The sequence below is a fragment of the Lissotriton helveticus genome, chromosome 6 (genome assembly GCF_964261635.1).
Source record: "Lissotriton helveticus chromosome 6, aLisHel1.1, whole genome shotgun sequence".
Lineage (NCBI taxonomy): Eukaryota > Metazoa > Chordata > Amphibia > Caudata > Salamandridae > Lissotriton > Lissotriton helveticus.
The window spans coordinates 819954608-819980651 of record NC_136067.1 but is presented as its reverse complement, the minus strand read 5'-3'; the positions used below and the strand labels follow the sequence as shown (position 1 = coordinate 819980651).

The 26044-nt window shown below is 46.3% G+C and overlaps 1 protein-coding gene across 3 annotated transcripts in view; it reads left to right on the top strand.

The window, feature by feature from the left end:
• CEP57L1 (centrosomal protein 57 like 1) overlaps nucleotides 1-26044 on the top strand; it is a 140745-nt gene that overhangs the window by 83935 nt on the left and 30766 nt on the right. For all 3 annotated transcript variants that reach the window (XM_078648405.1, XM_078648407.1, XM_078648406.1), the window contains exons 10-11: nucleotides 783-1012; nucleotides 10974-11118. In XM_078648405.1, the coding sequence (XP_078504531.1) occupies nucleotides 783-1012; nucleotides 10974-11118 (375 nt within the window). The remainder of the gene's footprint in view (nucleotides 1-782; nucleotides 1013-10973; nucleotides 11119-26044) is intronic.

The following is a 26044-nucleotide window of genomic DNA, read 5'->3' as shown; positions in this document are numbered from 1 at the left end:
GTTTTTTTAACTAGAAAAAAATTAACTGTAAATGGTGAAAAAACCCAAAACTATTCTGTAGTCCACTACAATCTAAGTTCACTAAAGTATTCAATTTCAGAAGGGTTTGTTGCTGCTCGTGATACTCTTGTTTTAGATCTGTTATCTGTCCACATTGTGTGAGAAGGTGTCTGGTGGGTACAACTTGTTTATGCAGCTCCAAATCGCGGTACAATTTTAAAATTAATATACTTTATATTTTTCTGTAGGTGTTGCGGCTTTGCATGCAGAATTTTTTTTTATGTATACAAATGGTGTTTTGCTAAATTATTCGGTCATCTTTGTGTGTGGTATTTCTATAGTGCGAACTGCTTCAAAAGTTAAAGGAGCATGGCATTGGTAGAGTATTTGAAAAAAACTGACCTGCATAACTGCGTTTCTGTCTTTGATGAATGGGATGAAGTAACATGGATGAGATTTATGCTTGGCACTGCTGTCTTGGTTGCCCGAGGGCAAGAGAATGAGATTATTTTTAGTTTGTATGTTTGTGTCGCAAAACCGCACCGCACAGCACAGCATTGTGTATTGCAACAAAATTCACTCCTCCTCACCTCTGCCTTGAATCTTAATCAGGTTATTGGATGTATTCACACCAATGGTGACCCTTAAAAGATTATAGTTTTTTTCTGACCTCTAGTGCTAAAGCTGGTAAAACTAGGAGCCACTTACTAGCAGGACCTTGATATTTTCACTTTATTTTCCTGAATAATTGAGAAAATGTTTCTTTTTAACTCTCTTTAAAGTCCCTCAGTTCGAGCCACTCTCTGAGCGCAAATGTGCAGACCGTCCTTCACATGATCAAGCACCAGAGTCCGCGGGTCAGCCAGCCGCCTCTCGGTGCACCCGGGCGCAGACCCTTCCGAGCCGCCTCTGCTTGCAGGCCCATTTCCTCATCGTCCACATCTTCATCCATCAGCGAAGGCTTAGCTGATGTCCTGTTGTCGCTGCAGGATGAACTGGGCCAAATGAGTTTGTAAGTAAGATTTTTGATTAATACTTTATTGTGATAAGTGACCATTAAATATTTTTCTTGCATAGTTTTATGTTCACGCTTTGAATCTGGTCAGCAATTCCTCGATTTAGAAGGTACACAAAAAGGGCCACGGAATAGCATGCTTAAGTGGGACTAAGGTAACGGTTTGCTGCTGAACTCTGGCATTATTCGTTCTTTGCCAGAAAAACATTACACCTACGTTCTAGGCACTTGCCGCAACACCATAGTGGCACTACGATGTATGAAGCAAACACAATAAGATGATGGACGGAGTGCTGAAACTTTTCAGACACTCACCCCAGTCACAGATCTGGGTTGAATCCAGCGTCCTTCTTTAGCTCACTTCGCCACCTCCGTTCAGATCCAGCTATATTCAAATCAGTCTTGACCCTGTGCCTCATGGGAACAGTTCAGCCAAACTGTCAAGCTTGATCTTCGCTGAACCAGAAACAAGCATCTTGGGACCGGTTTCTGAGTAACACCCTTCATCAGCCAGGCTAGCTTGAATCCAGTGGCCAAGTGAGCAAGGGACCTATGTCTGGGTATACCCTGTCAACTTAGGGCGAACAAAGCAAACACAAGGAGATGATGGACAGAGCGCTGAAACTTTTCAGACACTCGCCCCCAGTCACAGATTTGGGTTCAATACAACAGCATACGTGGGACCCGTGCTCACTGTGCCACTGGAATCGAGCTATCCTGGCTGATGAAGGGTGGAACCCCAAAACCTGTCCTAGGATACTTGTTTCCGGTCCAGGGAGTACTTAACTTGGAAGTTCGGGCTAGACTGTTCCAATGAGGTACAGGGTCAAGACTGATTTGCATATGGCCAGGTCTAAACTGGGGTGGCATGGTGAGCAAAAGAATGATGGATTGAACCCAGAGCTCTTGACTGGGGGTGAATGTTTTGATGTGTTCTGCATTCTGTCCATCAATTGTGTTTTTCTATCACTACGTTGTATGGCTGTCAGCCACCTACAGGATAAAGGACCAAATTATTCATCTGAGTCTTCAAAGTTAGAAACGCACAACTTATCCCATCTTTCCCAACTGATTGTATGCAAACTCGCTCTCTATGCTCTGACCAATATAAATGTCGTGGCTGTACCTTTACCATCTTGTGCTCCCTTTAAGCTACTCGGACCCCACCTCTGCAATGCAGAGCCCCCCTCCCTTTAGAAGTTAACGAGCACTCCGCCTAGGTCTTTCGGAACCACAATAACAGACAGTGACTCCCATATTGTCTCCAAACAGCCAAATTGCCATAAAACCTTCATGTTCTCCCCAACCTGAATATAAAAAGATGATGTTATCAGTAATTACTTGTTTTTCATTTTCTTACTGAATATGCTCCGCTGGCTGTACGTAGTGTGCTTATCACTGAACACCCACCATCATCATCTCTATATGCATCCCCCCCCACCGCAAACTTAAAGCTTATTTTCTATCTACCTCACTTATTTATAGTTAAAGTACTCCCTAAAGCTTCGGTAATCATTTGAGTTTGCAGATTATAACTAGTAAATAATTCGGGTAAAACGTCAAGTGAAATTCATATCCTGTTTTTATGGGAGTGATTGATCTTTTGAAAATGTTTAAGGGTGTTTGTATTGGTAACATTTGTATAAGTTTAAGGATTGGAACGTGCCATGAGAGCAAGCTCTAGTCAGTCCTACAAAAAACCTGGGGACTGCTGCCACCTTGTGGGCAGCCTAGGAACTGTTTTCCTCGCAATGGTAGTGTTGTATGTATAATTTACCACCCCTCTTAATCCATCGGTCTGTTATTGTGTCATTCATATTTTTCTTATACCCTCTACACCGTGTTGAGGGTCTGGCAGCTTCCTCAGTATGAACATTTTGGGGGAAAAATGGCAAAATCAAACCAGCATTGGCAAAACAAAAAGGTTGGCAGCAGCCAAGGCCAGACCCATAGTTTTTGTCAATGCTTTTTTTTATTATATATTGTTTTAAATGCTTTACTCCCAAGCCATTTTTTCGCCTGCCACTCGAGAGTTTGAATATGTCGAATACATTCTCGCTGTGAGTTTCTGATACTCCTAAACCAGTAAATCTGTCTGCATGTGCAGGAATACAGAACACGTTTCATAATCTGCATGTTTTCAAATGTGAACATCATTAAAACCTAAAAACGTGTATACATAAGGCAGCTCTTTGTGTTTCTTTTGTCAAAACCAATGCTAATAGTAAATTGCATGGGGTTTGCTGCTTTTATGTACACATTGGGGCATATTCTCAAGGACTTATCACCAAGTTATCAGCACTTTATCACAGCCACAGTGGTGATAACTTTATCGCCCCATTCACAAGCTGGTGTTAACACCCGATCACCAGTTTACCTGTGATAGCAGCAGCGAAAAACATCGTTAGGATGACCCCGGTAACTAACGCTAATGAGATTCAGAGTAGCGTTCCTGTGCAAAAAGCGGCGAAAACACCACTTCGCAACATTCTCAACGACCAGCCAGATCGGCGATTAGATTACAAAACAGGCGATAAGGCGCGTTAGCAGCAGGGATGTAACACCTTCTCATACCTTGTGTAAAGTCTGATGACAACCTGCACCATAAAAGGGAGCCCAGCCCAGAGCCACACCTGAAGAACACAGATGCCATGGAGACAACGATGATGCAGCTCGGACACCCAAGAGGGCCACATCACCCAACGCCACCACTCCCAGTCCCGCCCCCCCCCCCCCCCGACAAAGATATGTTACATCAACTTCACGAAATCCTGAACAAAACAATTCGCCTGATGTCGCACAATTACAACACTTAACATTCATGCGTGATCATCAAAAGGAGAATCACTCTTTCATCTTTAAATTACCAAACAAAGCATTTTATTCAAATTAAACTCAAAACAACTATTTAGAAGAGTCATGGAGGGTCTTCTCTGGACAATCTAAGTCACAGCCTGCAAGACAAAACTCAAGATAAGAAGGTGCGTCATGCACTCATCAAAGGACAGAGAGAGAAAGAGAGGGAGAGAGGGAGAAAGAGACCAAGAAAGGAAGAGAGGGAGAGAGAGTGAAAGAGAAGGAGAAAGGCAGACGGTGAAAGGAAGAGAGGGAGAGAGAGTGCCGACACTGCAGACCCAGGCCTCATTGCTCATCTGCTGCCACTGGTGTCTCCAACCACGTGCCAGTATACACTGCAGTCCACCAGGTCCCTTATCTGAAACAGAGTCCAGATTCATGAATGGCAGAGTCCATACAATTGCACACACCATAATCGCGTGCCTGCCCTTGTGCACACAGGCTGCTGCACCCCAGCCCCTCCCGCCGCCCAGTGGTGACTGCTCACCCCTACGTACCCATGCCTCACTGCTCACCTTCCGCCACCGGCGTGTCTCCAAGAGGGCCCACCACGTGCCGGTGCAAGCTCCAAGCCCGGGGCCCGTGATCTTGGCAGCCTCCACAGCATGCAGCCCCGCACTGCGGGACCCCAGGTCACACACTTGATTCTGGGTCTTGATTTTGCAATGGCAGAGATCATATCAGTGCACACTGCATCATCCCAGGCTGCACTCTCGCTCAGCCTTTTAGGTGCCACTAACCCTGTGAACCGCGAGGCCTACCCTGCGGTCCAGCAGGGCTCACACAAATCCTTACCACTCTGGACCACCAGGACGGGGCATCTTCGCAGGTTGCACACCCGCTCAGCACTTAAGGTGCCCCTACCTCAGTACACCGAAAGTGACCGTCCTGTGGTGGTAGGCCCGTGCCAGCCCCAGTGTATCCGGTGCTACCAACTCTGTGCAACGCAAGTCATGGACCCTCTATGATTGAGTGTCGTGGTGCGGACGCCATCATGTCACCTCCGGCATTGGGGAATGTGATGTGGTAGGGCCCTAGGCCCTCATGCATAAATAACCACACAGATCCCAGATAGAGAGTGGAAATGGTGTCGAGCACGTGCGGACGGCCCTTTTTATTGGCAGGGTCACATGTCCTGTGACGCATGTGCTGGATGGGTGTGGTGTGGGTGTAAATCAGCCGTGAGGGAGTGGTTGTGGCATGCTGACAACTAGACCTGTGATCAGCAGATCAATACAGAGAAGACCTGGGACATGTAGTGTTGTCGCCCCCTCCGTGAGCATAAGCGGAGTGGGCTGGCCTGGCGTATGCCAGTCCAGCGTACAGGTGTGAACAATGACCCCAGGGCTCTGGGCATGGTTCTGTACTGGGCTGTACAAGGAAGTAACTAATGCGGGCGTCTCTGTGGTAGTATTGGCGCCACCCGGACCGCAATTGGCAATGTGTCACCCTGTAACTCAAGTCCCACGAAATGAGCAACATGGACGTAAAGGGGAATCACTGACCCTACATTCATCCATACTTCCACACTTGAATGATCATAGACATGACACATATGTGTGAATATAAATGTTTAATGTACATTCAGCAGAGTGTTGTAGCTGGACAGTACAGGGCCATGCAAACCCCACTTTACGTTGTTGGCCCGTAGAGGGCCAGCCAGAGTCCTTTAGGGAATGACCAGTTCATCGGAAGAGTTCAGTCCGCAGTCTGAATGCTGTGTCATTGGTGACCAAACAGAATATGGCAGTCCATGTCGAGTTCCAAGGTGAGTGTCACACAGTGTTTCGGGGGACAGTGGAAGGTGATGATGCAGAGGGCAGAACCAAGCAGAAACCTGCCATATGGCAGAGTTGAATGCTCCTGTGTCTTTACCACGAAGGCAGAATCATCTGCATCTTCGTCCTCTGCTGTTTCATGTGCCTCACATGTGGGTGGTGGTGTTCGGTCTCCAGCACTGTGTGGCAGTGATACCTCAGGGGCTGGAGGTGGAATGTCTGCCGCACTGTGTGGCACTGACGCAGAGATGTGGATGGAGTGGTAGCAGCATTAATCCGCACCAGGCCTTGTGGCAGCAATGCCATGAGGAGGGTCTTAAGGGCATTGAGGAACCCGGCTACCTCTCGCTGGTGTGTATCCGTGGCAGCCGCTCTTTCCGCCTGCGTCCGCTCCATGGTCTCCATTATCCTCAGCATGTGTCCCAACTCTTGGGTGACATCGCTAGAGCCACTCTGACTAGACAGTTGTTCTTGTCTCCGAGTCAGGACTCAAGCGATGTCAGCCAAGGATCGTAGGAGAGCATGGAGCTGACTGTGGGTGGCCATTAGGGACTGAGAGTGGTCCCTGATGGGACTTCGACACCCACGTATGGCATCTAGTTTGGCTGCCATGCGGTCGAACCCCAGCCCGCTTCTCCTGGCACCCCAACACATGGCTTTGGAAGGCCATGTGTTGTTCGTGGGGGTCCTGGGAGGCAGCCGTGGTGGTGGGTGCTGCCTGTTGTGTGGTCTGTGCAGGGGATGGGGTCTCATCGATGCAGCTGGGCTGCCCTGCTCCTGCAGGTGGGTTGACGTAGCTGTCAATAAACTCTTGGAGGGTGTCGTGGACTTTTCGACAACATCACAAATGTGTGTTTGTACTTGTACATTGTCAACTCACATTTCCTTTGAATTGGCCAGTTTTTACACACACGCGGCACCAGTTGTGTCCTCTGTTCTGTTGTGGACGTGTTGCGGTTTGTAGCACATTGTTGTCAATGTCGATGTGCTCTGCATGTTACGTGTGTGTGCTGCATGTTTGGAGAGTCGCTCCTGCAGCTCTGATTTTGCTGCCCCTTATCCCTTTCATGCGGTGTGCCTTTGACTTCTGTGCTTATACAGTTCTGAGATGGTGCATACTTGGGTACATTGGTCTCTTGGTGGGAGTTGGGGGTCTTGGGCATGGTTTGTCCACAGATGTGCTATACTTCATTGTGCCTGTGTGCCATTGTGCCCATCTCCCCCGTCCCCCCAGTCCCTGGTTGTTACTCACCCTTTTACTGTTGTGTCAGGTCATGTTGAGCAGTGTCCGGTCCCCCGACTTCCGCCACAGTCTCCACACTGATGACTATGGACACAATTTCCTCCATATCATCCAGCTCCTCCTGTGGCGCTGGACTCCCACCTCTAGTCTGCATTGCTGCATTCTGGTTGTTGCCAATTTTCTTGGTTTTGCGCTTCACATCATTCCAGCGCCTCTTGACCTCTTCCATTGTCCTCTTCAGTACTCCGAATGCATTCACCTTGTCCACAATGGACTGCCATATTCAATTTTTTGTTGCCAATGACACAGTGAAGGTGACAAACAGTAGTTGATGTTCTATCACCTCCGTTATCAGGATCCTGTTTTCCTGCAGACTGAACCGCGTCTTCCTCTTCTTCTTGTCCTTCCCTGACCCCGAGGTCCCAGGCTGGTCCTCCTGGGGTGTTGTGGGGTTCTGGTTGTCCTCTGTACTTGCTCCAGCTAACTCCTTTGCCATTCGAGGAGTTTTACCCTTTTTTTTATTCTGCTTTTATAGTGATTTTTTCCGCCTGACGTGTATGAATTGCAAGCCTGGCACAGCTTAGCTCTGGTTTTGTTATCATGGCTGGGCACATCGCAACATTTGCTGCGTTATCGGGAGACTATAGCATGTTACCGCCGTGTTGTGAATAGGACATTAACACAGAGTTATTTCCCCGTGATAGACGGCGATATGACACATTGCAGTAACCGATTTTGCCGATGATTATCGAACGTGCTTGTGAATATCCCCCATGTGCATAAGTGGAAAGCTGTCACTGTCACTTTCAGCGATCTGGATGCTGCTTTCTCTCCTCATTTCATGAATGCCAGCCAAGCAGGGAGTTCTTGTAGGTCAGATCAACGCAATATCACACATGACCACTGTCCAAAACGGTGATCCTGCTCCACCAGTAAGTGGAAGGTGGATTTGTGAGTCTAGGGAGAATATACCTGATGGATTATTTAAATCTCTGAAAATGATAAATAGTGCAATAGAAGAGCAAGGCTATTCCAGCCTGTGAAATTGATGTGCGGTGCATAACCACTAGATATTTGTACACAAGGAGGCTGTTCTGAAGGACGAGTCTATGGCGTGATGCTTAGCAAATTAATATATTGATCTGCAGCTGGTGGCTGTCGGTGCAAATGCCTGCAATAAGCATTGCAGGGGTTCCTTTCCCTCTGGAAGAGTGAGCTCTGGTTTCCTTCAAGGGCCTATTGAGTGCATAGTGTAGAAAACTCGCAACCTAGTTATTGACTGTTTAGAGGAAGTTAGGCCTGGGCAAATAGTTGTGTGAATGTTAAAGAGCAGTTTGTCCTTGGGTTCTGTCTAAATAGTACTGCAGGGCCTGCTTTACAGCAAAGGTGTTTTAAGAACCTTTCTTCCGGGGTGGAAGAATTTGGCAAGAAAGAAGCGAAATAGCCTGTGTCATATGGAGTGAATGTCAGAATGGGAGATTTGATCAGTTATCATTAGCATTTAAATGTCAGCATTTTTTATCAGTTATTTTAATGTTTGTGATGCATTTTCGACTGATGGCAGATCCGGATAGGGTTTGAACTCTTTAGACTTTCTGCACTAGTTGTCTTTCCCCTGATGTTTATCGACATTTCCTTTGATAGTTGATGTGTGACTGACATTTTTCCTTGGATTGGTTGTGAGCTTTTTTTATTCGTTGTATATTGGCGTTCATTAATTTGATCGGGGCTTTTGGCGCAGCCTCTCTTTTGTATAGGTTTAAAATGAGTTCTGATTGGTTGTAAATGTGGGTAGTGTGAAAAGTGTTAAATGTCTGGCTTTCAATAGCACGTCACTAGGGGGGACAAGTCACTTGAAAAGATTTCATGTTTAAGTGGTTGCTTGCTTAATGGCTATTCTGTTATTATAACTGTGTTTAAACTACTTTTGAGACAGCGTAGATCCTGCTACAAAGTCTGTTTTTCACCTTGTGTTTCTCATGATGTTGCATTTTGAAAGGAATTCCTTTCAGGCTTCACCTGAAATATCAGTTTGACATTATGGTATCTGTCCACTGGAAGCACCTGGAGTCTTTCTTTAATGTTCCTTGATTAAATCTTTTCTTGACAATTCTTTATATTTGATGTTATTTAATACATTCAAAACTTTCATATCCTACTTTTCATTGAACCGTCAGAGTTGAATATTCTTATTGACTTTCTTTTATATCTGGCAAGAGACAGCTTTAGCTGTCTTTTAGAGATAATTGTATCTGTGCAGAGGGGCAAACATGTGCCCCCTCCACAGTTAGCTGTTGTCTTTCCTGTATTGCTTTGCCCTCCTTCATCTGCTACTAGTTGATTAAAACTGTCAATCTTCATGTATAGAGTGTATCTGTGCAGAGGGGCTAACATGTGCCCCCTCCACAGTTAGCTGTTGTCTTTCCTGTATTGCTTTGCCCTCCTTCATCTGCTACTAGTTGATTAAAACTGTCAATCTTCATGTATAGAGATTTCCCATCACACATGAAGCTGTTCATTTGTGGAACATTCATTTGAGTCTGCTTGGGGTAGGTATGCTCTGTTATGTTAGTTCTAGACATCAGAGACATTCTGTGATAAATTGACTCAAGAGGGCACGGAAGGGTAAAGTAGATACTGATGCAAACGGTCGTCTTCTGCTCTCAACTCCGGTGGAACCTGTTGTCATGAAAACAGCCTTTCCGTTGGCATCGCGTTTGACCCTGGCTTCATGGTTTGCTTTCTGAAAATGCCCCACTGCTATTTTCCAATTTGATATGCACCTTTGATCACTGATGGATCCTGACACACTTCCGCACGTAAGGTTTGACACCCCATTCACCACCACCACCTCCTCCTACGAAGAGCAACCATCGCCACCACCGGCTCCTGTGACCAACATGTCTGGGAGTGGGTTTATTTAGGGGGTGGGGGCACTCAAACACATCTGCCTATACAGCAGCGTTCCGTGCTTTTAAAGACCAGCTATGCACAGGAGGCTACAGGTCGTGGGGAGGGTCAGGCTACAGCATCCTTCATCCTCCATCATGAAGCACCCAAGCACCCAAGCACCCAACACCCAAGCCCGACAACTCTTGGTAATCTCCTTCATACTACCACTCTCCCTACCGCCACTCCACTCTGGGCGTAGCTAATTTCCAACTTCTCACACTTTGCTGCACCTCAAATAGGGTCTTGTGTGGCGACAAAATTCAGGCTGATAACTCCTCCTTTTTCTGCTGTGTGGTGGTCACTTAATCCACAGTACAGAAATTTGCCTTCGGTTGAGCCACATTTGTGTGTTTTTAATTTTTTTTTTTAGATGTGATTCAAGTCTGAAATTGCATATCACAGAATACTGAAGCTAGCTGAATATTGGCTTTCAGCACATCTCCCAGATCGCATTTCCTAGCTGTTGGGTGTTAATCTGGTTGCCCATAGTGACCTTACGAGAGGAAGGTGCCTTTCAATGTTCAGTCTCGCCGGACAAAGGCTAAGTGAAATGTCGAACATGACCTAATATACAGCTTATATTGCCCCTGCTTTGCAGTGTTTGAGAGTAAGTCCTTTGCTGTATTTAAGCATCTTTCCAACAGTAGAGTTTGTGTTCGAACAGCACCTTTCTTCATTCGTGCTGCAGCTGCTGCAAGATTTTCATGGATATGCAGGAACTGAGCCCATGAATAAATGTCCTGTATGCATGTTCTAAGAATCCTGTTTCCTAGGATATATTGGATGGATTACCTGTTCTATAGAATTTAGTTTGCTTTTGGTTTCCTTTAATGTGTTTAGGAGTTTTATCTGTGTGTGTTTGTGCCTGCCGTGTTGTCTGGATGAGCATGTCTTCCTGCCTGTATATTCACTGTGCCTTGTGTAATATTGGCAAGTATGTGTATGCTTTTTGTGGCTGTAGTGTTGGGTATTCTCTCTACCAAGGGTAGATCTCATGGCTTAGTCAATGCTTGTATTTCGTTTCCTTGGGTCAGAATCCTGATGCTGTGAAGTTCATGAAAACTCAAAATTTACCCAACCTAGTCGTAGTTTGATTTGCTGAGTTGCACTTTTATTGTTTTTAAATTAGTGAACATCAAGATCTTCTGAAGCAAATACAAGATACTCCACAAAATGATGTTCGTGAAGACCTTGAGCGTGAACTGGACTGCCTAACAAAGCAAATGGAGACCAAAGGAGAGCAAATTATGAAATTGAAAAAGCATCAAACCAACGTAAGAACAACATTTCTTGATCATGGTATCAGTAAATGTAATCAATGTGAATACAAACTACAATTTACTTCCGACTTCATCTCGTTATCATTACAGTGTGAAATCCTGTAGTAGGTTTTTCTATCCGAAATTCTTTGCTTTAGAGAGTGTTCCCAGATTCATTACCTACAGTGAATAATCTAAAAAGCAGCATACCTTATTTTCTCCTGTATTCTTCTAAAGTTTCACTTGTAGGATATTGGTTTTTCCATTGGCCAATTGCTAGGAATAGTAACTCTGCTACTCTTAGTCCTTCTTTTGTTCACTAATTTGTGGAAATTGCTATCACCTAGTGACTGGGCCAGAAACTCTTGTTTAGTCTAGATTTAAAATAGGTTTTATACAGCTCATTTGGTGTATGGCAGACTGTTCCATCAGGGTTTGCGAAGGGTGTACTCCACTGCTGTAGCATACCACCGCTCTCTCTGTGTAGAGTTCTGCACTAGGCAGGTGGAGGTCCCTCTGCCTTCAGAGGGGCTGCCACCATGGCAGTTCTATGAAGGCATAGAAACTTTGCTGAGCTGGTGCACTCTTTAAAGCACTGTTTTTGCCCCACTTCTCCCCTGCCCCCCAAAAAGTTCCTGATATGCTAGTTGTTCTCGCACAGCATATGCGGTTGGGGAGGGGGGTGGGGGGGGGCATATATTTGTATTCCTGATCTGGCCCACAGGGTTCTGTCTGATGGTCCCACCAGGGGAAGAAACAAATACATCTAAATGTCTGCCCTAAATGTTTGCCCTGACAGTGTGAGGTACTTTGGCTGACAGCCCAATGTCAGTTGAGCCGTCAGTTAAAGGTTTCCATTAGCAGAACCAGGGAAGGCTTCACTGACGGAAACATGCCAGTTTCCCTGACTACCTATTTTGAGCAGGAGAATTGCAAGTTTAGCTCACAGGGTACACTGTCACAAATACTTTGCCAATTTTGTGGCAGAGTACCCTGTCCTCCAAGCTGTAAATAAGGCCATGAATGGACTATGCAGAGCCATATTTCTATGTACATGTTTCTGATCACCACATTTGATACTGGCTATTGGTAAATACCAGGAACAAGTTTCTGAATGGGTACAGTTGTTGATGTGAGCCACCCATGGTACAAAAAGTAGTGGGGTTTCTTATAACGTGTTGTTTGCCATTTCTAAAGTGTTGATATGGGTTCGCAAAGGAATGCCAGGAATTTCTGACCAAACCACATTGTTCCTGGATGAACCACTCATACTTAAGTTTACAGAAAATGGTACAATTATTTATTTGAGATATCTTTTAAACTTTTATTTGGAAAAGGCCTGGTGATTGAATAGTCCGCACAATTAAAAAAAATCTGTAGTTGAAAAAATGTTTTTTGTATTCAAATCTGCAAATGCAAGTACAATTACCCATAGTTATGAGAATTGCAGCGAAACATGACCTCGAGAGATTTTAGGTTCCCAACACAAACCATTTACTAGAGAAGAGAAAGGGGAAATAAATGCTGGAGGAAGTGATCAGAATAGAACTTGTCTGCACATATTTTTGTTTTACCTCATAATAGGACAGCCTAGACACCACTGAACGTCAATAAATCGTAGGAGAAAGATTTTCCATACAAACAATTTTCCTCTGGCATGTGTGGCTGTAGATACACTTGCTTTTTATACTGCTGCCATCTAGTGTTAGGTCTGGATGTTTTCAAGTTGTTTTTCTTCGAAGACGCCTTTCGAATCACGAGTTTTAGTGACACCTCCTCCTGGTGATAATGCGCATGGGCATCGACTCCATTGTTAGATTGTTTTCTTTCCGCCGTCTGGTTCGAATGTGTGTGCCTGCACTCCGGTTCGAAGCTGTTACTGTGCTTTATTCACCCTTGTTGGTATTGTTTTGATTGCATTTCCCATTCTGCATATCACGGGATAGCTACATTGTTCGTCGAGTCGAAGCTCTTCGATCGCGGCCCCTATAGGGCCTCTTCCTTTGGGACATTTTCCTCAGTCTCCATCAGATTCTCCAGAGAATGCCTTGCTGGTGATGGAACAGACACCCTTCCGTTACTGCCTTCGCTGCCACACGAAATATCACCGACTTGCATCAAATCTGTAATCTGTGTTTAGCATTAGAACACACAGAGGCGGATTGCGAAGCCTGTTGCTCCTTCACCTCCAGGAAAACACTCCCGAGACCGCCGGCTTGAGATGCATCGGACATCTTCGGCTATGAAGAGGTCGATGTCCACCTGGAGATGGCAAATGTCACACCAGCTCAACAGTAATGTAATGTAACTAGGTACTTATAAAGCATGCAGCTACTCCAGAGTGTTTCGGTCCATGAGTACCATACCCCCTGACCCTTAAAACCATGTCGAACACCACAAGAGACACACAGCCCCTATTGATCAAGAGGCCCTCCCTCCATCACTGCTTTCTTGCCATGGTTGGCACCAAGCAACTGGTATGGACGCCCGCCCTCCAGCTCTGCGCCGAAACAACAACCTAAGCCGAAGCCTTCGACCCTTCCCATCTAAGTACTGAGCCGACCATCGATACCGAGCCGACCGTCGCTAGCTACCGTTTCTACACCGCGCTACACTTAAGTACCAAAACCTGGGACTGACCTGAAAGCTTCGAATCTGCTTCCAAACCAGTGTAATTCTTTTTTCATAGACTCCAGGAAAAGTTGGATCCTAGATAAAAACAAATCCACATCCAGCTTCTTACCAGCCGTATCTTCGCCAAGCCTTCGGCTCCAATTTCTCCACCACCGGAAAGAGAATTGTCTTTGCAAGAGGCTCTTGACTCACAGGTGCCATTAAAAAAAACTGAAAAGATCAGACTAAGCCACTAGACCTTTGCCACTTTAAACCACCACTAAACTCACCTTCTCCACCACAGTCTGTAGGAGATGCACTAGACATCTCACCTCAGGGGCCTCCACAATATGTTATAGGGGGGCATGGTGGAGGACCTGACACCTTTGGGACACCACCATACCTCGACCCCTAGTACACCAACCATTCAGGAGACTCAGACTTGTATACCCCCGTCACTCCCACCCCCTCCCCCACCTAACGACTCAACAGCATCTCTGGAATTAATCAGTAGAGCTGCTGCCTTTCACGATGTACAGCTTCACAAGGGACCCTTAGAAGAGGATTTCCTCTTTGAGACCCTTTCCATCTACCCATAGGGCTACTCAGTATCTACCAGTACTAAAAGACATGCCAAGACACACTAAGGACATTTTTACATAACTTATTAGAGCTAGGGTTATAACTCCCAGGGTAGATAAAAAAAATATATGGCCTCCCCATCTAATCCCATATACCTTAAGGGCTCCTTGCCACGAGACTCGCTGGTGATTACCACTGTTCGCAAGCGGTCTAACTCCCAAGCTAGCGGAGATGCCCCGCCACCTAACAAACAGAGCAAGCGTATTGATGTGGCGGGTAAAAGGGTTGCAGCAAAATTTTCCAACTCAATGGGCTTGCCTGCTCGCTATGAATGTGCTAACTGGGATGAGCTGGAGGACCTGCTCCAATATCTCCAACACACCATAGAAAGAGAGGACCAGAACGTGTCTGAGAAGGCAAGTTAATATCCAATAAATCCATACACTGTGCCCTAGAGACTGCTGACACTGAAGCCAGAGGTATAAATATCTGCATTGCTTCAATGCCATGCATGACTTAGTATTTCTGGTTTTAAATCAGAGGTGCAGCAGAATCTCCTTAATTGACAAAGGACATCTCTTTGGCCCTCAATTTGACCAGACCTTAGAGAAAATTGAAAAAGACACAGACAGCAAAAGCTATGGAGGCCCTTCAAAAACCTACTACCGGTGGCTCCTTTCACTGCTCCAACTATTGTGGAGGTACCAAAACCACCTCTTCGGACACCCCCACCTCTTACCCACTGTATTGAAAGTCACCACTCCTCTCCAAGAGGTTAGTTCAGGGGCTCCTACGGGGTCAACAATGCCAATGGTAGAGGTAAAGGTTTTTCACCATGCAGTGCACTGCCCACTGCCAAACAATGACTTCCCTCTCCTCCCTCTCCGACCACATAATGCTTGTCTGGGTCGTTTACAGGATTTTTTACCCACATGACAATCGATTACATCAGACCAGCGGGTGTTGGCATTATCCAACATGTTTATTGTCTGGAGCTCATTACCACACCTCCCAACATTCCACCTCTCACCCACAGGCTGTCACTAGAACATCAGACACTGCTCGAACATGAAGTTAATTCCCTTCTTCTCAAAGAAGTTATAGAACCCGTCCCTCTACATCATCAGGGGTATACTCCCTATATTCAATCCCCCAAAAAGGATGGATCTTTACAGCCAATTTTAGACCTTGGGCCCCTAAACCAGTACAATCTGTGAAATTCTTCCATATGGTCACTCTCCAAGACGTCATCTCACTTCTCCAACAAGCGACTTTCTAGCAGCACTAGACCTAAATGACGCCTATTTTCACATACCAATATGCCCAGCACATCACAAATGCCTAAGATTTGCGAAAGCTGGCAAACCTACTCAGTTTAAAGTCCTCCCTTTCAGGGTGACTACTGCACATCAGATATTCACCAAGTGTCTAGCAGTGGTAGCAGCTGATCTACACAGACAAAACGTCCAATGGATTCAAGCTAGCCTGGCTGATGAATGGTGTTACCCCGAAACCGGTCCCAGAATGCGTGTTTCTGGTTCAGTGATGACCTGTCTTAGCAGTTCGGCCTGGACTGTTCCCATGAGGAACAGGGTCAAGACTGATTTGCATATGGCTGGGTCTGAGCTGGGGTGGCGAAGTGAGCTAAAGAATGATGATGGATTCAATCCAGATCTGTGACTGGGGTGAGTGTCGGAAAACTTTCAGTGCTCCATCCATCATCTCCTTGTGTTTGAAAACGTCGACGTATACCCATATTTGGACTTTTGGCTTATCAAAGCCAGCACTTCTCATCAGTGCCAGCAACATACTCAAGCTACCATACATCTGCTCCATCGCTTAGGTTTTAAGTTGCTAAATCTCACCTTCAACCATATCTAGGAGCTATTCTAAAAACACATGTAGGATTAGCCTGTCCCAATATTGCGGGAATCAAAAATTTCCAAACGTTGATACCCCACTTCCAGATGAATTAACAGCTCACAGTGAGCACAATCAAGTGGCTCCTAGGTATGATGGCTTCCTGCATTGCCATAGTACCGCAGGCAAGACTACACGTGCCTGTTACAGGAATAACTAGTCTCAGTCAGAATCAATTGGAAGATCTAGAGTCGATGGACCACCATGCTCATCACTCTTTGCAGTGGTGGAAGACCGACAACCGGTTACAAGGGTGGCCTTTCCTCGTCCCTGTTCCCCACATCACTCTGACAACGGGCACATAACTCACAGGCTGAGGTGAACACTTGTAGGATCTCACAGCACAGTGTCTTTTGAATGCAAACTCCAGAATCTCCACATCAACTACCTAGAGCTTCAAGCTGTTCACCATGCATTGAAAGTATTCCTACATTACCTGATATGCAAGGTTGTCCTAGTCCAGACGGACCATGACAGCCATGTATAATCTACAAAAACAAGGTATGGGGAACATTCTCTGCAGTTATCGCACCTATCTCAGACCAGTTGGTGCTGGGCTCTACATCACAACATTAATCTGGTAGCGGAACACCGCCCAGGAGCAGACAACAATTTTGCAGACCACTGCAGGATGTGGCAATGACTCTACAAGTGGGAACACCACCCCCAAGCATGTGCGGAAGGGAGACGCTTTGGTGGAAGCTTTGGTGGAAGCTTTGGTAGCTCGTAATCCGCGAAGTCCGCGAGGTCCACGAATCTACTGCCAGCAGCCTGCATCTGTGCTACCGGTGCCGCTCGCCTGCTCCGTTGTAACCCCTGGTAGCTACAGCCGCGCGTCAGCGGTTTTCTCGGCGCGGCTCCCGGGTCTCGGCGGCAGCAGTGGAGTTCGGTTCCCGGAGGGAGCGGCCCTAGCGGCCCGTTGACCAGAGGAGGGAGCCAGCGAGCCACGGAACGCCATATTCGCCATATTCGCCAGAAAACGCCATTTCCCCCACCATCCGGAGACGGGAGCGGGCCACTTGTCTTGCCACCTTTCCATCCCATCCCATCTCCATCCCACCACGTCGCCATCCAGTTGCCACCCCGTTGTGCTCACCAAAGCAGGGGTGCAAGAGGCAGCGCAGCGGTATGAGAGCGAGAGCACCGGCAGTCCTGCGGTAGCGGAGGCAGTGGCACCCCGATCACAGCTGACCACAGCCAGTAACCGGTGAGCAGGAGCTGAGGAGTTGAGGAGGGCGGGTGAGATTGCGGGTGTGAGCGGGTGTTGGCGCTGCGCTGGGCTGCGCTGGGGTAACCATCAACACCGTCTCCACTCTGTCGCCGCCACCCCACCGACATCTCCTCCCAAATCATCGTCGCAACCTGTACCACGAGCCCTGTCCCCCGACCCCCCGAGTCCTAAACCCCCTGCAAGGCGCAAGCTACCACAAAGGCGCGAGCGCCCAACGCCAGCCCCCGTTGCTGACACGCCGGAGGCTGGAGGCAGGCGCGAGCGGAAGGTGGAAGGGGAGCCTTGCCCAGTTCGCCTGGCCCCCTGAAAAAACTCCCAGGGGAGGGGCCCAAAAGCCGATCCGGTACCCTGTAGTCAGAAGCTGAGGAAAGGCGCTGGGAGGACAGCTGGGGGGACAGAGAGCATCGGAGCCAACGCCAACGCCGAAGTCAGACCCGGAGGACAGTGGACAGTGGACCCACCCCAAACTGCGGTGTACTAAAACAGAAGCATCCAGACAGCAAACACCTGCCGGGGCCAGGGCAAGGGGGTACTCGCAGCGCACACACGCAAGCAGAGGGAGATCAAGACAAAGTGCGAGAGCAAAGCTTACTCGCCTACAAAAAGTCGTGCCGAACGGAGAAGTGGGCTAAGAGCCCTAACCGGAGGACAATGAGGTCAGGGAGAACTCGACGAGCGGTGGAAAACAAGAAACCCCCGAAACCCCCGAAAAATTCAAAGAAGTCAGTCGTAGCCGACACATCTTTGGGGGCTCAAGTCGACCAAAGGGAGAGGTTGGTCTCAGCGCCCACCCCTGAATCAACGTCAAAATTCACAAGAAAGTCGGGGCTCCTAAAATTCTTCTATTTAAAAGATCCAATTGCAGCTATCTATACGTCAACAGCTGAAGCCAGCAACTTACCAAACCCAATTTCCCCAATCAACGTTCTACCCTCTCTGGACAAAAACAAGTCAAGCATGAGCGACGGGCCAAATCCCTGTACACAATCCAAGGGTCCCTCACCCAAGGGAAGCACACTGACAATTACCGCACAAGTACACCATATAAACCCCCACGCAGGGGATTTCAACCATTCAGAAGCTCAAAACCACACCTTGACGGACGCCACCTCAAAGGACTACAGCCGGAAAACAACTGACAGTACAACACTTACCAATGTGGTGGAAGTAAATGATCCTAAAGGTCCGACAAGACCCAAGGAGGGCTCAACAAGTCAGGACAACGTACACGCTGAATCCCCGTGCGATAGTGACCCATGGCACAAACCATTGTTTTTATCAAACTATTCTGAATTGGAAGAACTGACGGAAAGGATATCAATGTACCTAGAAACCCAAGGCAGAGCATTACGATCTGAGCCAAGTCCGAAAAATCTACACCCGAGTCTAGGTCTGGCGATGTCTACTCCCCGAGGGCCAGTAGAAAAAAGAAACCAGCAAAACCTCACCATAAATGACAGTAACAATATGACAATAAACGACCCTTACGTAAATCAAACTACACCAATAACCATCTCGTCGGGCAGCTCGATGGACATTGACACGAAATTTACAAATAAGACTCAAGGAGATCAGTCGACTATCTGGACCAAGACCTTACTAAGCTCTTTAGATCAAGCCATAAATGTTCTGAACCTTCAATCGAATAAAATGGAGGTGCAAATCGACCTCATCACTCTAGTGGCAGGCCACATTGCGGGCTTAAACTAAAAAAATGGATGCTCTTACCTCACTATTAAAAAAATCAGGGGAAACTAGAGGCCCAATCAGTTTAATAAACAACAGCTTTGCTGCGGTTGTGGCTCAATAATTGAAAAACTAGCAAGTCTGCCTGCAATTCTGATGGACATTTTGCAGGAGGGAAGACACCCTCTCAATTCAGTTGAAAAAATCAGAAACCTTACCCCGGAAAAATCACCCCACCCCCCCCGCCCCCAGGTCAATCATAAAGGAGCTCTCAACCAGTAACTACTTAAAGGACTAAGAATACATCTCGAGGGAAGTGGGGCTAGAAAGATCAGCACAAGACCAGGAACCAGCATTGCCCCCCCAAATCTTAGTTGAAGAAGAAAAAATTGTCGCTAAGGAGGAAAAAACAGCAACCAAGAGACAAAAGAAAAAGGCCAGGAAAGCCAGATTAAAGTATAAGCTTCAGACCAGGGAAGCTGTTTCCGATCTTTAACGCAAACATCGCTCAGGACTCCAATTCCGTTTCTCCCACCATGCCCCAAGACAGCAAGGTCGGTCTAATGCAAATGCCAGTGAATCGAGAGTCCCAAATACCCTTGAGGGAGGACAAACCTAGGCAGAGCGCAACAATAACATCTGTTAACCAACACAGCACAATGAACTTGGTACTACCCGAAGCTCTTGGCGCCCCAATTGAAAAAACACCAGTACCAAAGAACATCCAGATTCACATGGAAGGAATCGCCGGTTTTACCCGGATCACCGAAAAGGGAGTCCCAGAGCAAATAAGGCCCAGAGAAAACACGGGAGACTACATAGGGGGACAAGGTCTGTCAAAACCGGCTGATATTAACTGTTCGAAGCCCACCGGAACACAGCCCCAGCCGCCAGAAACCGGAATCCCCCCAAAATAAAAAGTCAGGAGAAACTCAAGGACCACAGCTAAAAACTGTACCTACTGGCATGTACGTTACCGTTTCGGAAAAGCAGCGCACCTGTGCCCTACTACAAACTCTGCAAAACTCTTTTTCAAAGGGGCATCACAATCCAGGTCCAAACCAAAATCCAACTAATCTGACATCGTCAGCTAATACGGTCCGGGAGCGAGACCCCACCTCTACAATTCCCAAACTCAACGAAATTACGAAGCCTCAACAGCCTAATGATTCCAAAGAAATCCTTCATCATTCCGAAACGACACTCCACAATCTAACATTTATCCCGGAATATCCATCAAAGGGGCCTCAGGACTTCTTAAACCGAGGCAACCTGCTAAAATTATTCCAGGAAAAAGAGGAGCTAAATAAGATATCACAGGACCTTCTGACAGTTGAATTTAAAAGAAACCTCCATCATACAGAATCTGAAGTCACCGTTACAACGTGGGCCTCAAAAGCCATCGCTGACAAGATGTTCTCCACAAAAGATCACTTCGAAACCTGGGGAATCTCGCTTGTAAGAAACACAAGCCCAAGATATCCATTTCCGCTACAAATAAACACCTACAACGAATCAAAGGGTAACGGAAAAAAACGTCCTCCGTTCTCCTGTCTATTAGGAGCACGTGCTACCTCTCCAGCCACTGCAAGTGTAGCGGAAGGGGTAATCTCGATAGATTCCAACCAACCAACGAGGCAGCACGATCAGGACAAAGCAGATTGGTCCTGGGTCCCAATGTTCCTGTGTAAAAAGGGACCCTAACACGGAGAAACATTTCTTATAGTCTCCATGTAGAAGGGAGGAAATGCAGAGTGCCAAATTAATATCAACAAAAATCTCAGTATGCACATGGAACGTACATGGATTCCAAGAAATGGAGCTGGACCACGAAACACAATTCTTTTTCTCCAACCAAGACATAATCCTGATCCAGGAAACATGGAAATTAGCACCAAGTGTTATACCAGGCTTTAAGACCCACCAAATCCCGACAGAAAGACATTCAAACTTTGGGCACCCCCGGGCGGTTTATCAACTCACATCACTCAAAAATTCAACTGGTCATCACAAACACTGGATGTAGGCCTCAACTGGGTACAAGTGACCAGAATCACTGAATCCATGTCAGCTGGGCCCAAACAGTGGCAAATCATAATTTTCAATGTCTATATACACCTGGATCGGAAGTTACAACAAGAAAAACAACTGTGCCTGACGTCGCTGATTTAAAACGATGCAAAAAACCTACCTAGGATGTCCACTACTAATCTCAGGGGACTTCAACTGTGATCTTATCGGTAAAGACAGGGCAAAAGGAATCATGCGACAGCCCAAAGGAGGCCTCAGGTTAGCCTTCGATCCAAAAGTCCTGGGTCTGACGATTTTAAACGGCAACACGACGGGGGATAGGCCGGCAGGTATTACATACCCGAGTGGAAGGGTCCACTCAACAATAGACTACACAATAGTAAGTGACGACTTAATTCCAGACATTGAGACCTTCAAAATCGTCCAACGGTCAGAAAGCGACCACTTCCCCCAAATAACTTCCCTAAACACTGCACCCAACGTGGCACCGAAAATATGAAGTCTGCTCCACCAAACCTCTAAATTTAATTTAAAGAAACTAAAATGGCGTGGAGAAATGCTGGAAAAGATCCAGCTCGCCGCAACAGCTCGCAAATCCGAGTTAGGGCTGCAAAAAAAGGAGGATCTGGTAAAAAATTGGGAGCTATTAGTCCTGGACCTTCTTTACAAATTTCCAGCAACTTCAGGTGTACCAAGTAAGTCTGCCCTTAAAAAGGAGCCCTGGTTTTCCAACGAATTAAGAATAAAAAAAAGGAGGGTAGCAAATGCGGTCCGAGTTTTAGCGCGGCAAAAAAAACTGGGGTTACAAATCAACAAAGGGGATCTGACCGAAGTCAGAAGCGCTTATAGGAAGTCTCTAAACATCGCAAAATCTGCCTACAAGGAGAAGCTATGGCATAGATTGCTAAGTGCAGGAAAACACCCCAACAGTCGAGAATTTTGGGGCATCATTAACGACCTAAATAAAGGACAAAAACTCTACCAGGAAGCGGGAGTAGGAGCCGACTCTTGGTCTCAACACGTGCAATCCCTTTACAGTATAACAGCGGGCCTCCCAAACTACACACGGGTAACAAATACAGTAGAGAATGGCCAGTTGGGAACTCACAACACAGGTACAGTAGGACCGGTGATAAAGGATTGCTCAAAAGAGGAGATGACAGTCCCAGAATTAACAACTAGAGGGGAACTCTGTAAAATCATCACAAGGCTAAAGGCTGAAGGAGCACCAGGCCCGAATGGACTGCCCATAGCCATCTTTAAACATGACCCGGAATTCTGGGCAGAAATTCTAACGCCACTGTTTAACCAAATCTATCATGACACACATGTACCTGCATCATGGAAGGGAAATGTGATACATCCAATATTTAAACATGGCGACCATGGCAACCCAACAAATTACAGACTCATATCGCTGATTGACGTTGAAGCAAAACTCTACGCCTCTTGTATCCTCCTAAAGCTGCAAGACTGGATCGAGGAATCTCACAGAATCCACTGGTTCCAGACAGGATTTAGGCGGAACATGGGGACAATTACCAACTTAACTTGCCTGTCACTATTAACGGACAGAACAGCAGTAAAGGGCGCACGATTATACGCCTGTTTTGTTGACATCAAATCTGCCTTCGACAGAGTTAACCGAGATCGTCTATGGGGTAAATTGCACCTTTGGGGGACGCCAACAAAATTAATACAGGCAATAAAAGTTTTGCACGAAGATACATGGGCAAAGGTTAAATTGGGAAATTGAGCTTACACAACTAAGAACATACCAACCTACCAAGGCCTAAAACAAGGCTGTGTTTTAGCGCCCACCCTTTTTAACCTTTTCCTTTCCGATCTCGCAATAGTGCTGGACACAGATGAAGTGCACCCTCCTTCATTGGCAAACCGGCGAATTCCCTGTCTGCAATACGCAGATGACATAGTCCTGCTGAGCAAAACCCCAGTTGGTCTACAAAGAGCTCTAAACATCTTATCAGTGTACTTAAGACAAGAAGGTCTGGACTTAAACAAAGAAAAAACCAAAGTGGTCCGTTTAGTAGACCCAAAAAAACTTAGTTACACATGGACGTTCAACGGGACGAAGGTGAACGAACAAGGTTCGTATAAATACCTCGGAGTAACAATATCCCAGGGAGCAAAACAAACGGAGCATATAACTGCAATACGCGCAAAAGCCCAAAGTCTAATCTTTGCATACCGGTTGCTAAAAACAAAAATGAATTGCCCGAACTACAATCACCTCTTGAAGGTCATGTCAGCACAAATCTTACCATCATTGTCTTACGGTCACCTGGTGTGGCAAGGAAATAGACCTATTAAATGAGCTCCAAACCAAAATCTATAAAGCAGTTTTTAATCTTTCAAAGAGTGCTTCAGCCCCGCAAGTAAGGCTGGAATTCGGTCTGCAAAACCAGAAATATAGGAGCTTGAGCGGCTTCATAAAACTGTGTCACAAGTTAAGATCTGCAGATCCGGATTCAATGGATTGGTTAAAGCCATAAAAAATCAAGGAGTGAAGGGAACCCTGTGCCCTTGGGGGGAACATTTGAAAACCTGCGTAATCGAGCTGGGGCTGGAAGGAGCATGGGAGTCTGTGACGGATTAAGCAACCATAAGTAGATTAGCCAACAAGGCAGCAAGGATGAAATCTTTCCAAGAAGACAAAGCGTTACTTCTCAAGCGGCGACATGGTTGGACCATAATCCACTCCTTCAAAGCTGGACGACCGCATGCATACTTAACCTCTCACTTCAATGTGCACACAAAAAGAGCCTTTACAGCCTATAGGATGGGTATGCACATTTCGAAGGACTTAGTACCATCCTGGAAAGGTAATCACCAGACCGAGAGTTGTAGACTTTGTGGCTACAAAACTGAATCACTAGCTCACTTTTTGTGCGTCTGTCCGGCTCTCCTGGAACAACGTCGTCGTTTACTAAAACAGATCTGCAACGAGTTAAAAATCCGCACCTGCAGGCAAGCGGTAACTTGTTGGCTGGGAGGGAGCTCAATTATCTTGGCATGCCGGGGAATAAAATTACTGGCAGAAGTGAAAAAATGCCTGAGTCTTGTGGAACAAGGACAGGGTGAAAGAAGTGGGTTATCTAACGCTGCCCTGATCCCAATGACTGGTAATCCTTGCACAAACGTGCAATAACACTTTGACCTCCCAATGCCGGTGGGAGTTTCCCCGGAAGAAACCCCTTTTAAAACTTTACATCATTTTAACAAAGGAAGAGTCTAATCTTTTTAGTAAGCATTTTTTTGTATCATAACATCAATATGTGGAAATTGTAATGATTTTAATTAATTATGCAATAAACCTTTTTTGACTTTTTTGACTTTGACACCCCCAAGCCCTCCTCCCTTAGTTCCACAGGTGAGGGTTCCCTCAGTTAGATCTGTTTTCAACTGCAGACATTGCCAAACGCCCAGACTTCACCTCCAGGTTCCTTCACCCACTATCCAAGGGCAATGTTCTGTGGATGAATTGGTCAGGGATATTTGCCTACACTTTTCAGCCTCTCCCTCTCCTTCCATTTCTGGTTCGGAAACTCAGGCAAACATCTCGCACTCATAGTAGTGGCTCCCACATGGGCCGGTCGGCCATGGTTCACAATGCTAGACGTCTCATTAGTTCCCCAAGAAAAGCTTCTCATCAGACCTGACCTTCTAACACAGAACTATGGAGAAATTGGGTGCCCAGATCCCAAGCCACTCAACTGGACAATCTGTCTCCTAAGGCTATTGAATTCGATTACCTTCATTTCCCTCCTGAATGTATGACCAGTCTCAAAGAAGCCCGTAGGCCTACCAGTAGAGAATGCTACGTGGCTAAATGGAAAATATTTGTTTGCTATTGTCATACTAAACAAATGAATCCATTCATTGCCACAGTACAAAACATTTTTTGTTACCTGCTGCATTTACAGCTCTCTGGGTTTGCATTCACTTCTATATGATTGCATCTTGCTGCGATAGCTTCCTATCTGCAGAATAGACAACGCCTCTCTTTATTCAAAATACCAGTCATTGAAGCCTTCATGGAAGGACTTAAGAGTGATTTCACTGTGCGTTCCATCTGCACCTTCTTGGAATATTAACATGGTTCTCACTGATGGGTTCTCCATTCAAACCCATACATACTTACCCCCTTCAATTTATTTCTTGGACAGTGGCATTTTTAATTGCCATTTCCTCACTTAGTGTTAGTGAGCTCCAAGAATTAACTTTGGGAGACCCTTTCATCCAACTCCACAGGGACAGTGTGGTCCTTTGCACCAACCCCAAATTCCTTGCAAAGGTGGTCTACCACTTTCACCTCAATCAATCAATTGAGTTGCCAGTTCTTTCCCCCAACCTGACTTGGTTGCGGAAATGGCTCTTCATGCAGTAGTTTTCAAAAGAGCACTACTTGGTCTACTCCACACACCTTCACTAAACATTATTGTGCGGATGTTCTAGCATGCCTACAAGTTAATGTAGGTCAGACAGTGCTACATACTCTTTCAAACAACGGCAACACCAACCGATTAGCCACTACTTTTGAGGGGCACTGCTTTACAGTCTATGTAAAGCATGTGTATCTACAACCACACTTGCCTTGCCCATCATCTCCTTATGTTTGAAAACGTCCACATATTCCCATATTTGGACTTTTGGCTTATCAAGGCCAGCACTCATCAGTGCCAGCAATATACTCAAGCTTACAGGGTAAGTAAGCATCTGTTTGTGGCATGTAGTGCTGTACATTCACTTGCACCCACGCTCCTCCCCAGACACCTGTGGCTGTTGCAGTTTCTCCTTTACCTTTTCATATGCACAGACATCGCTTTACTTACACTTACTTTACACTCCATTTGCTTC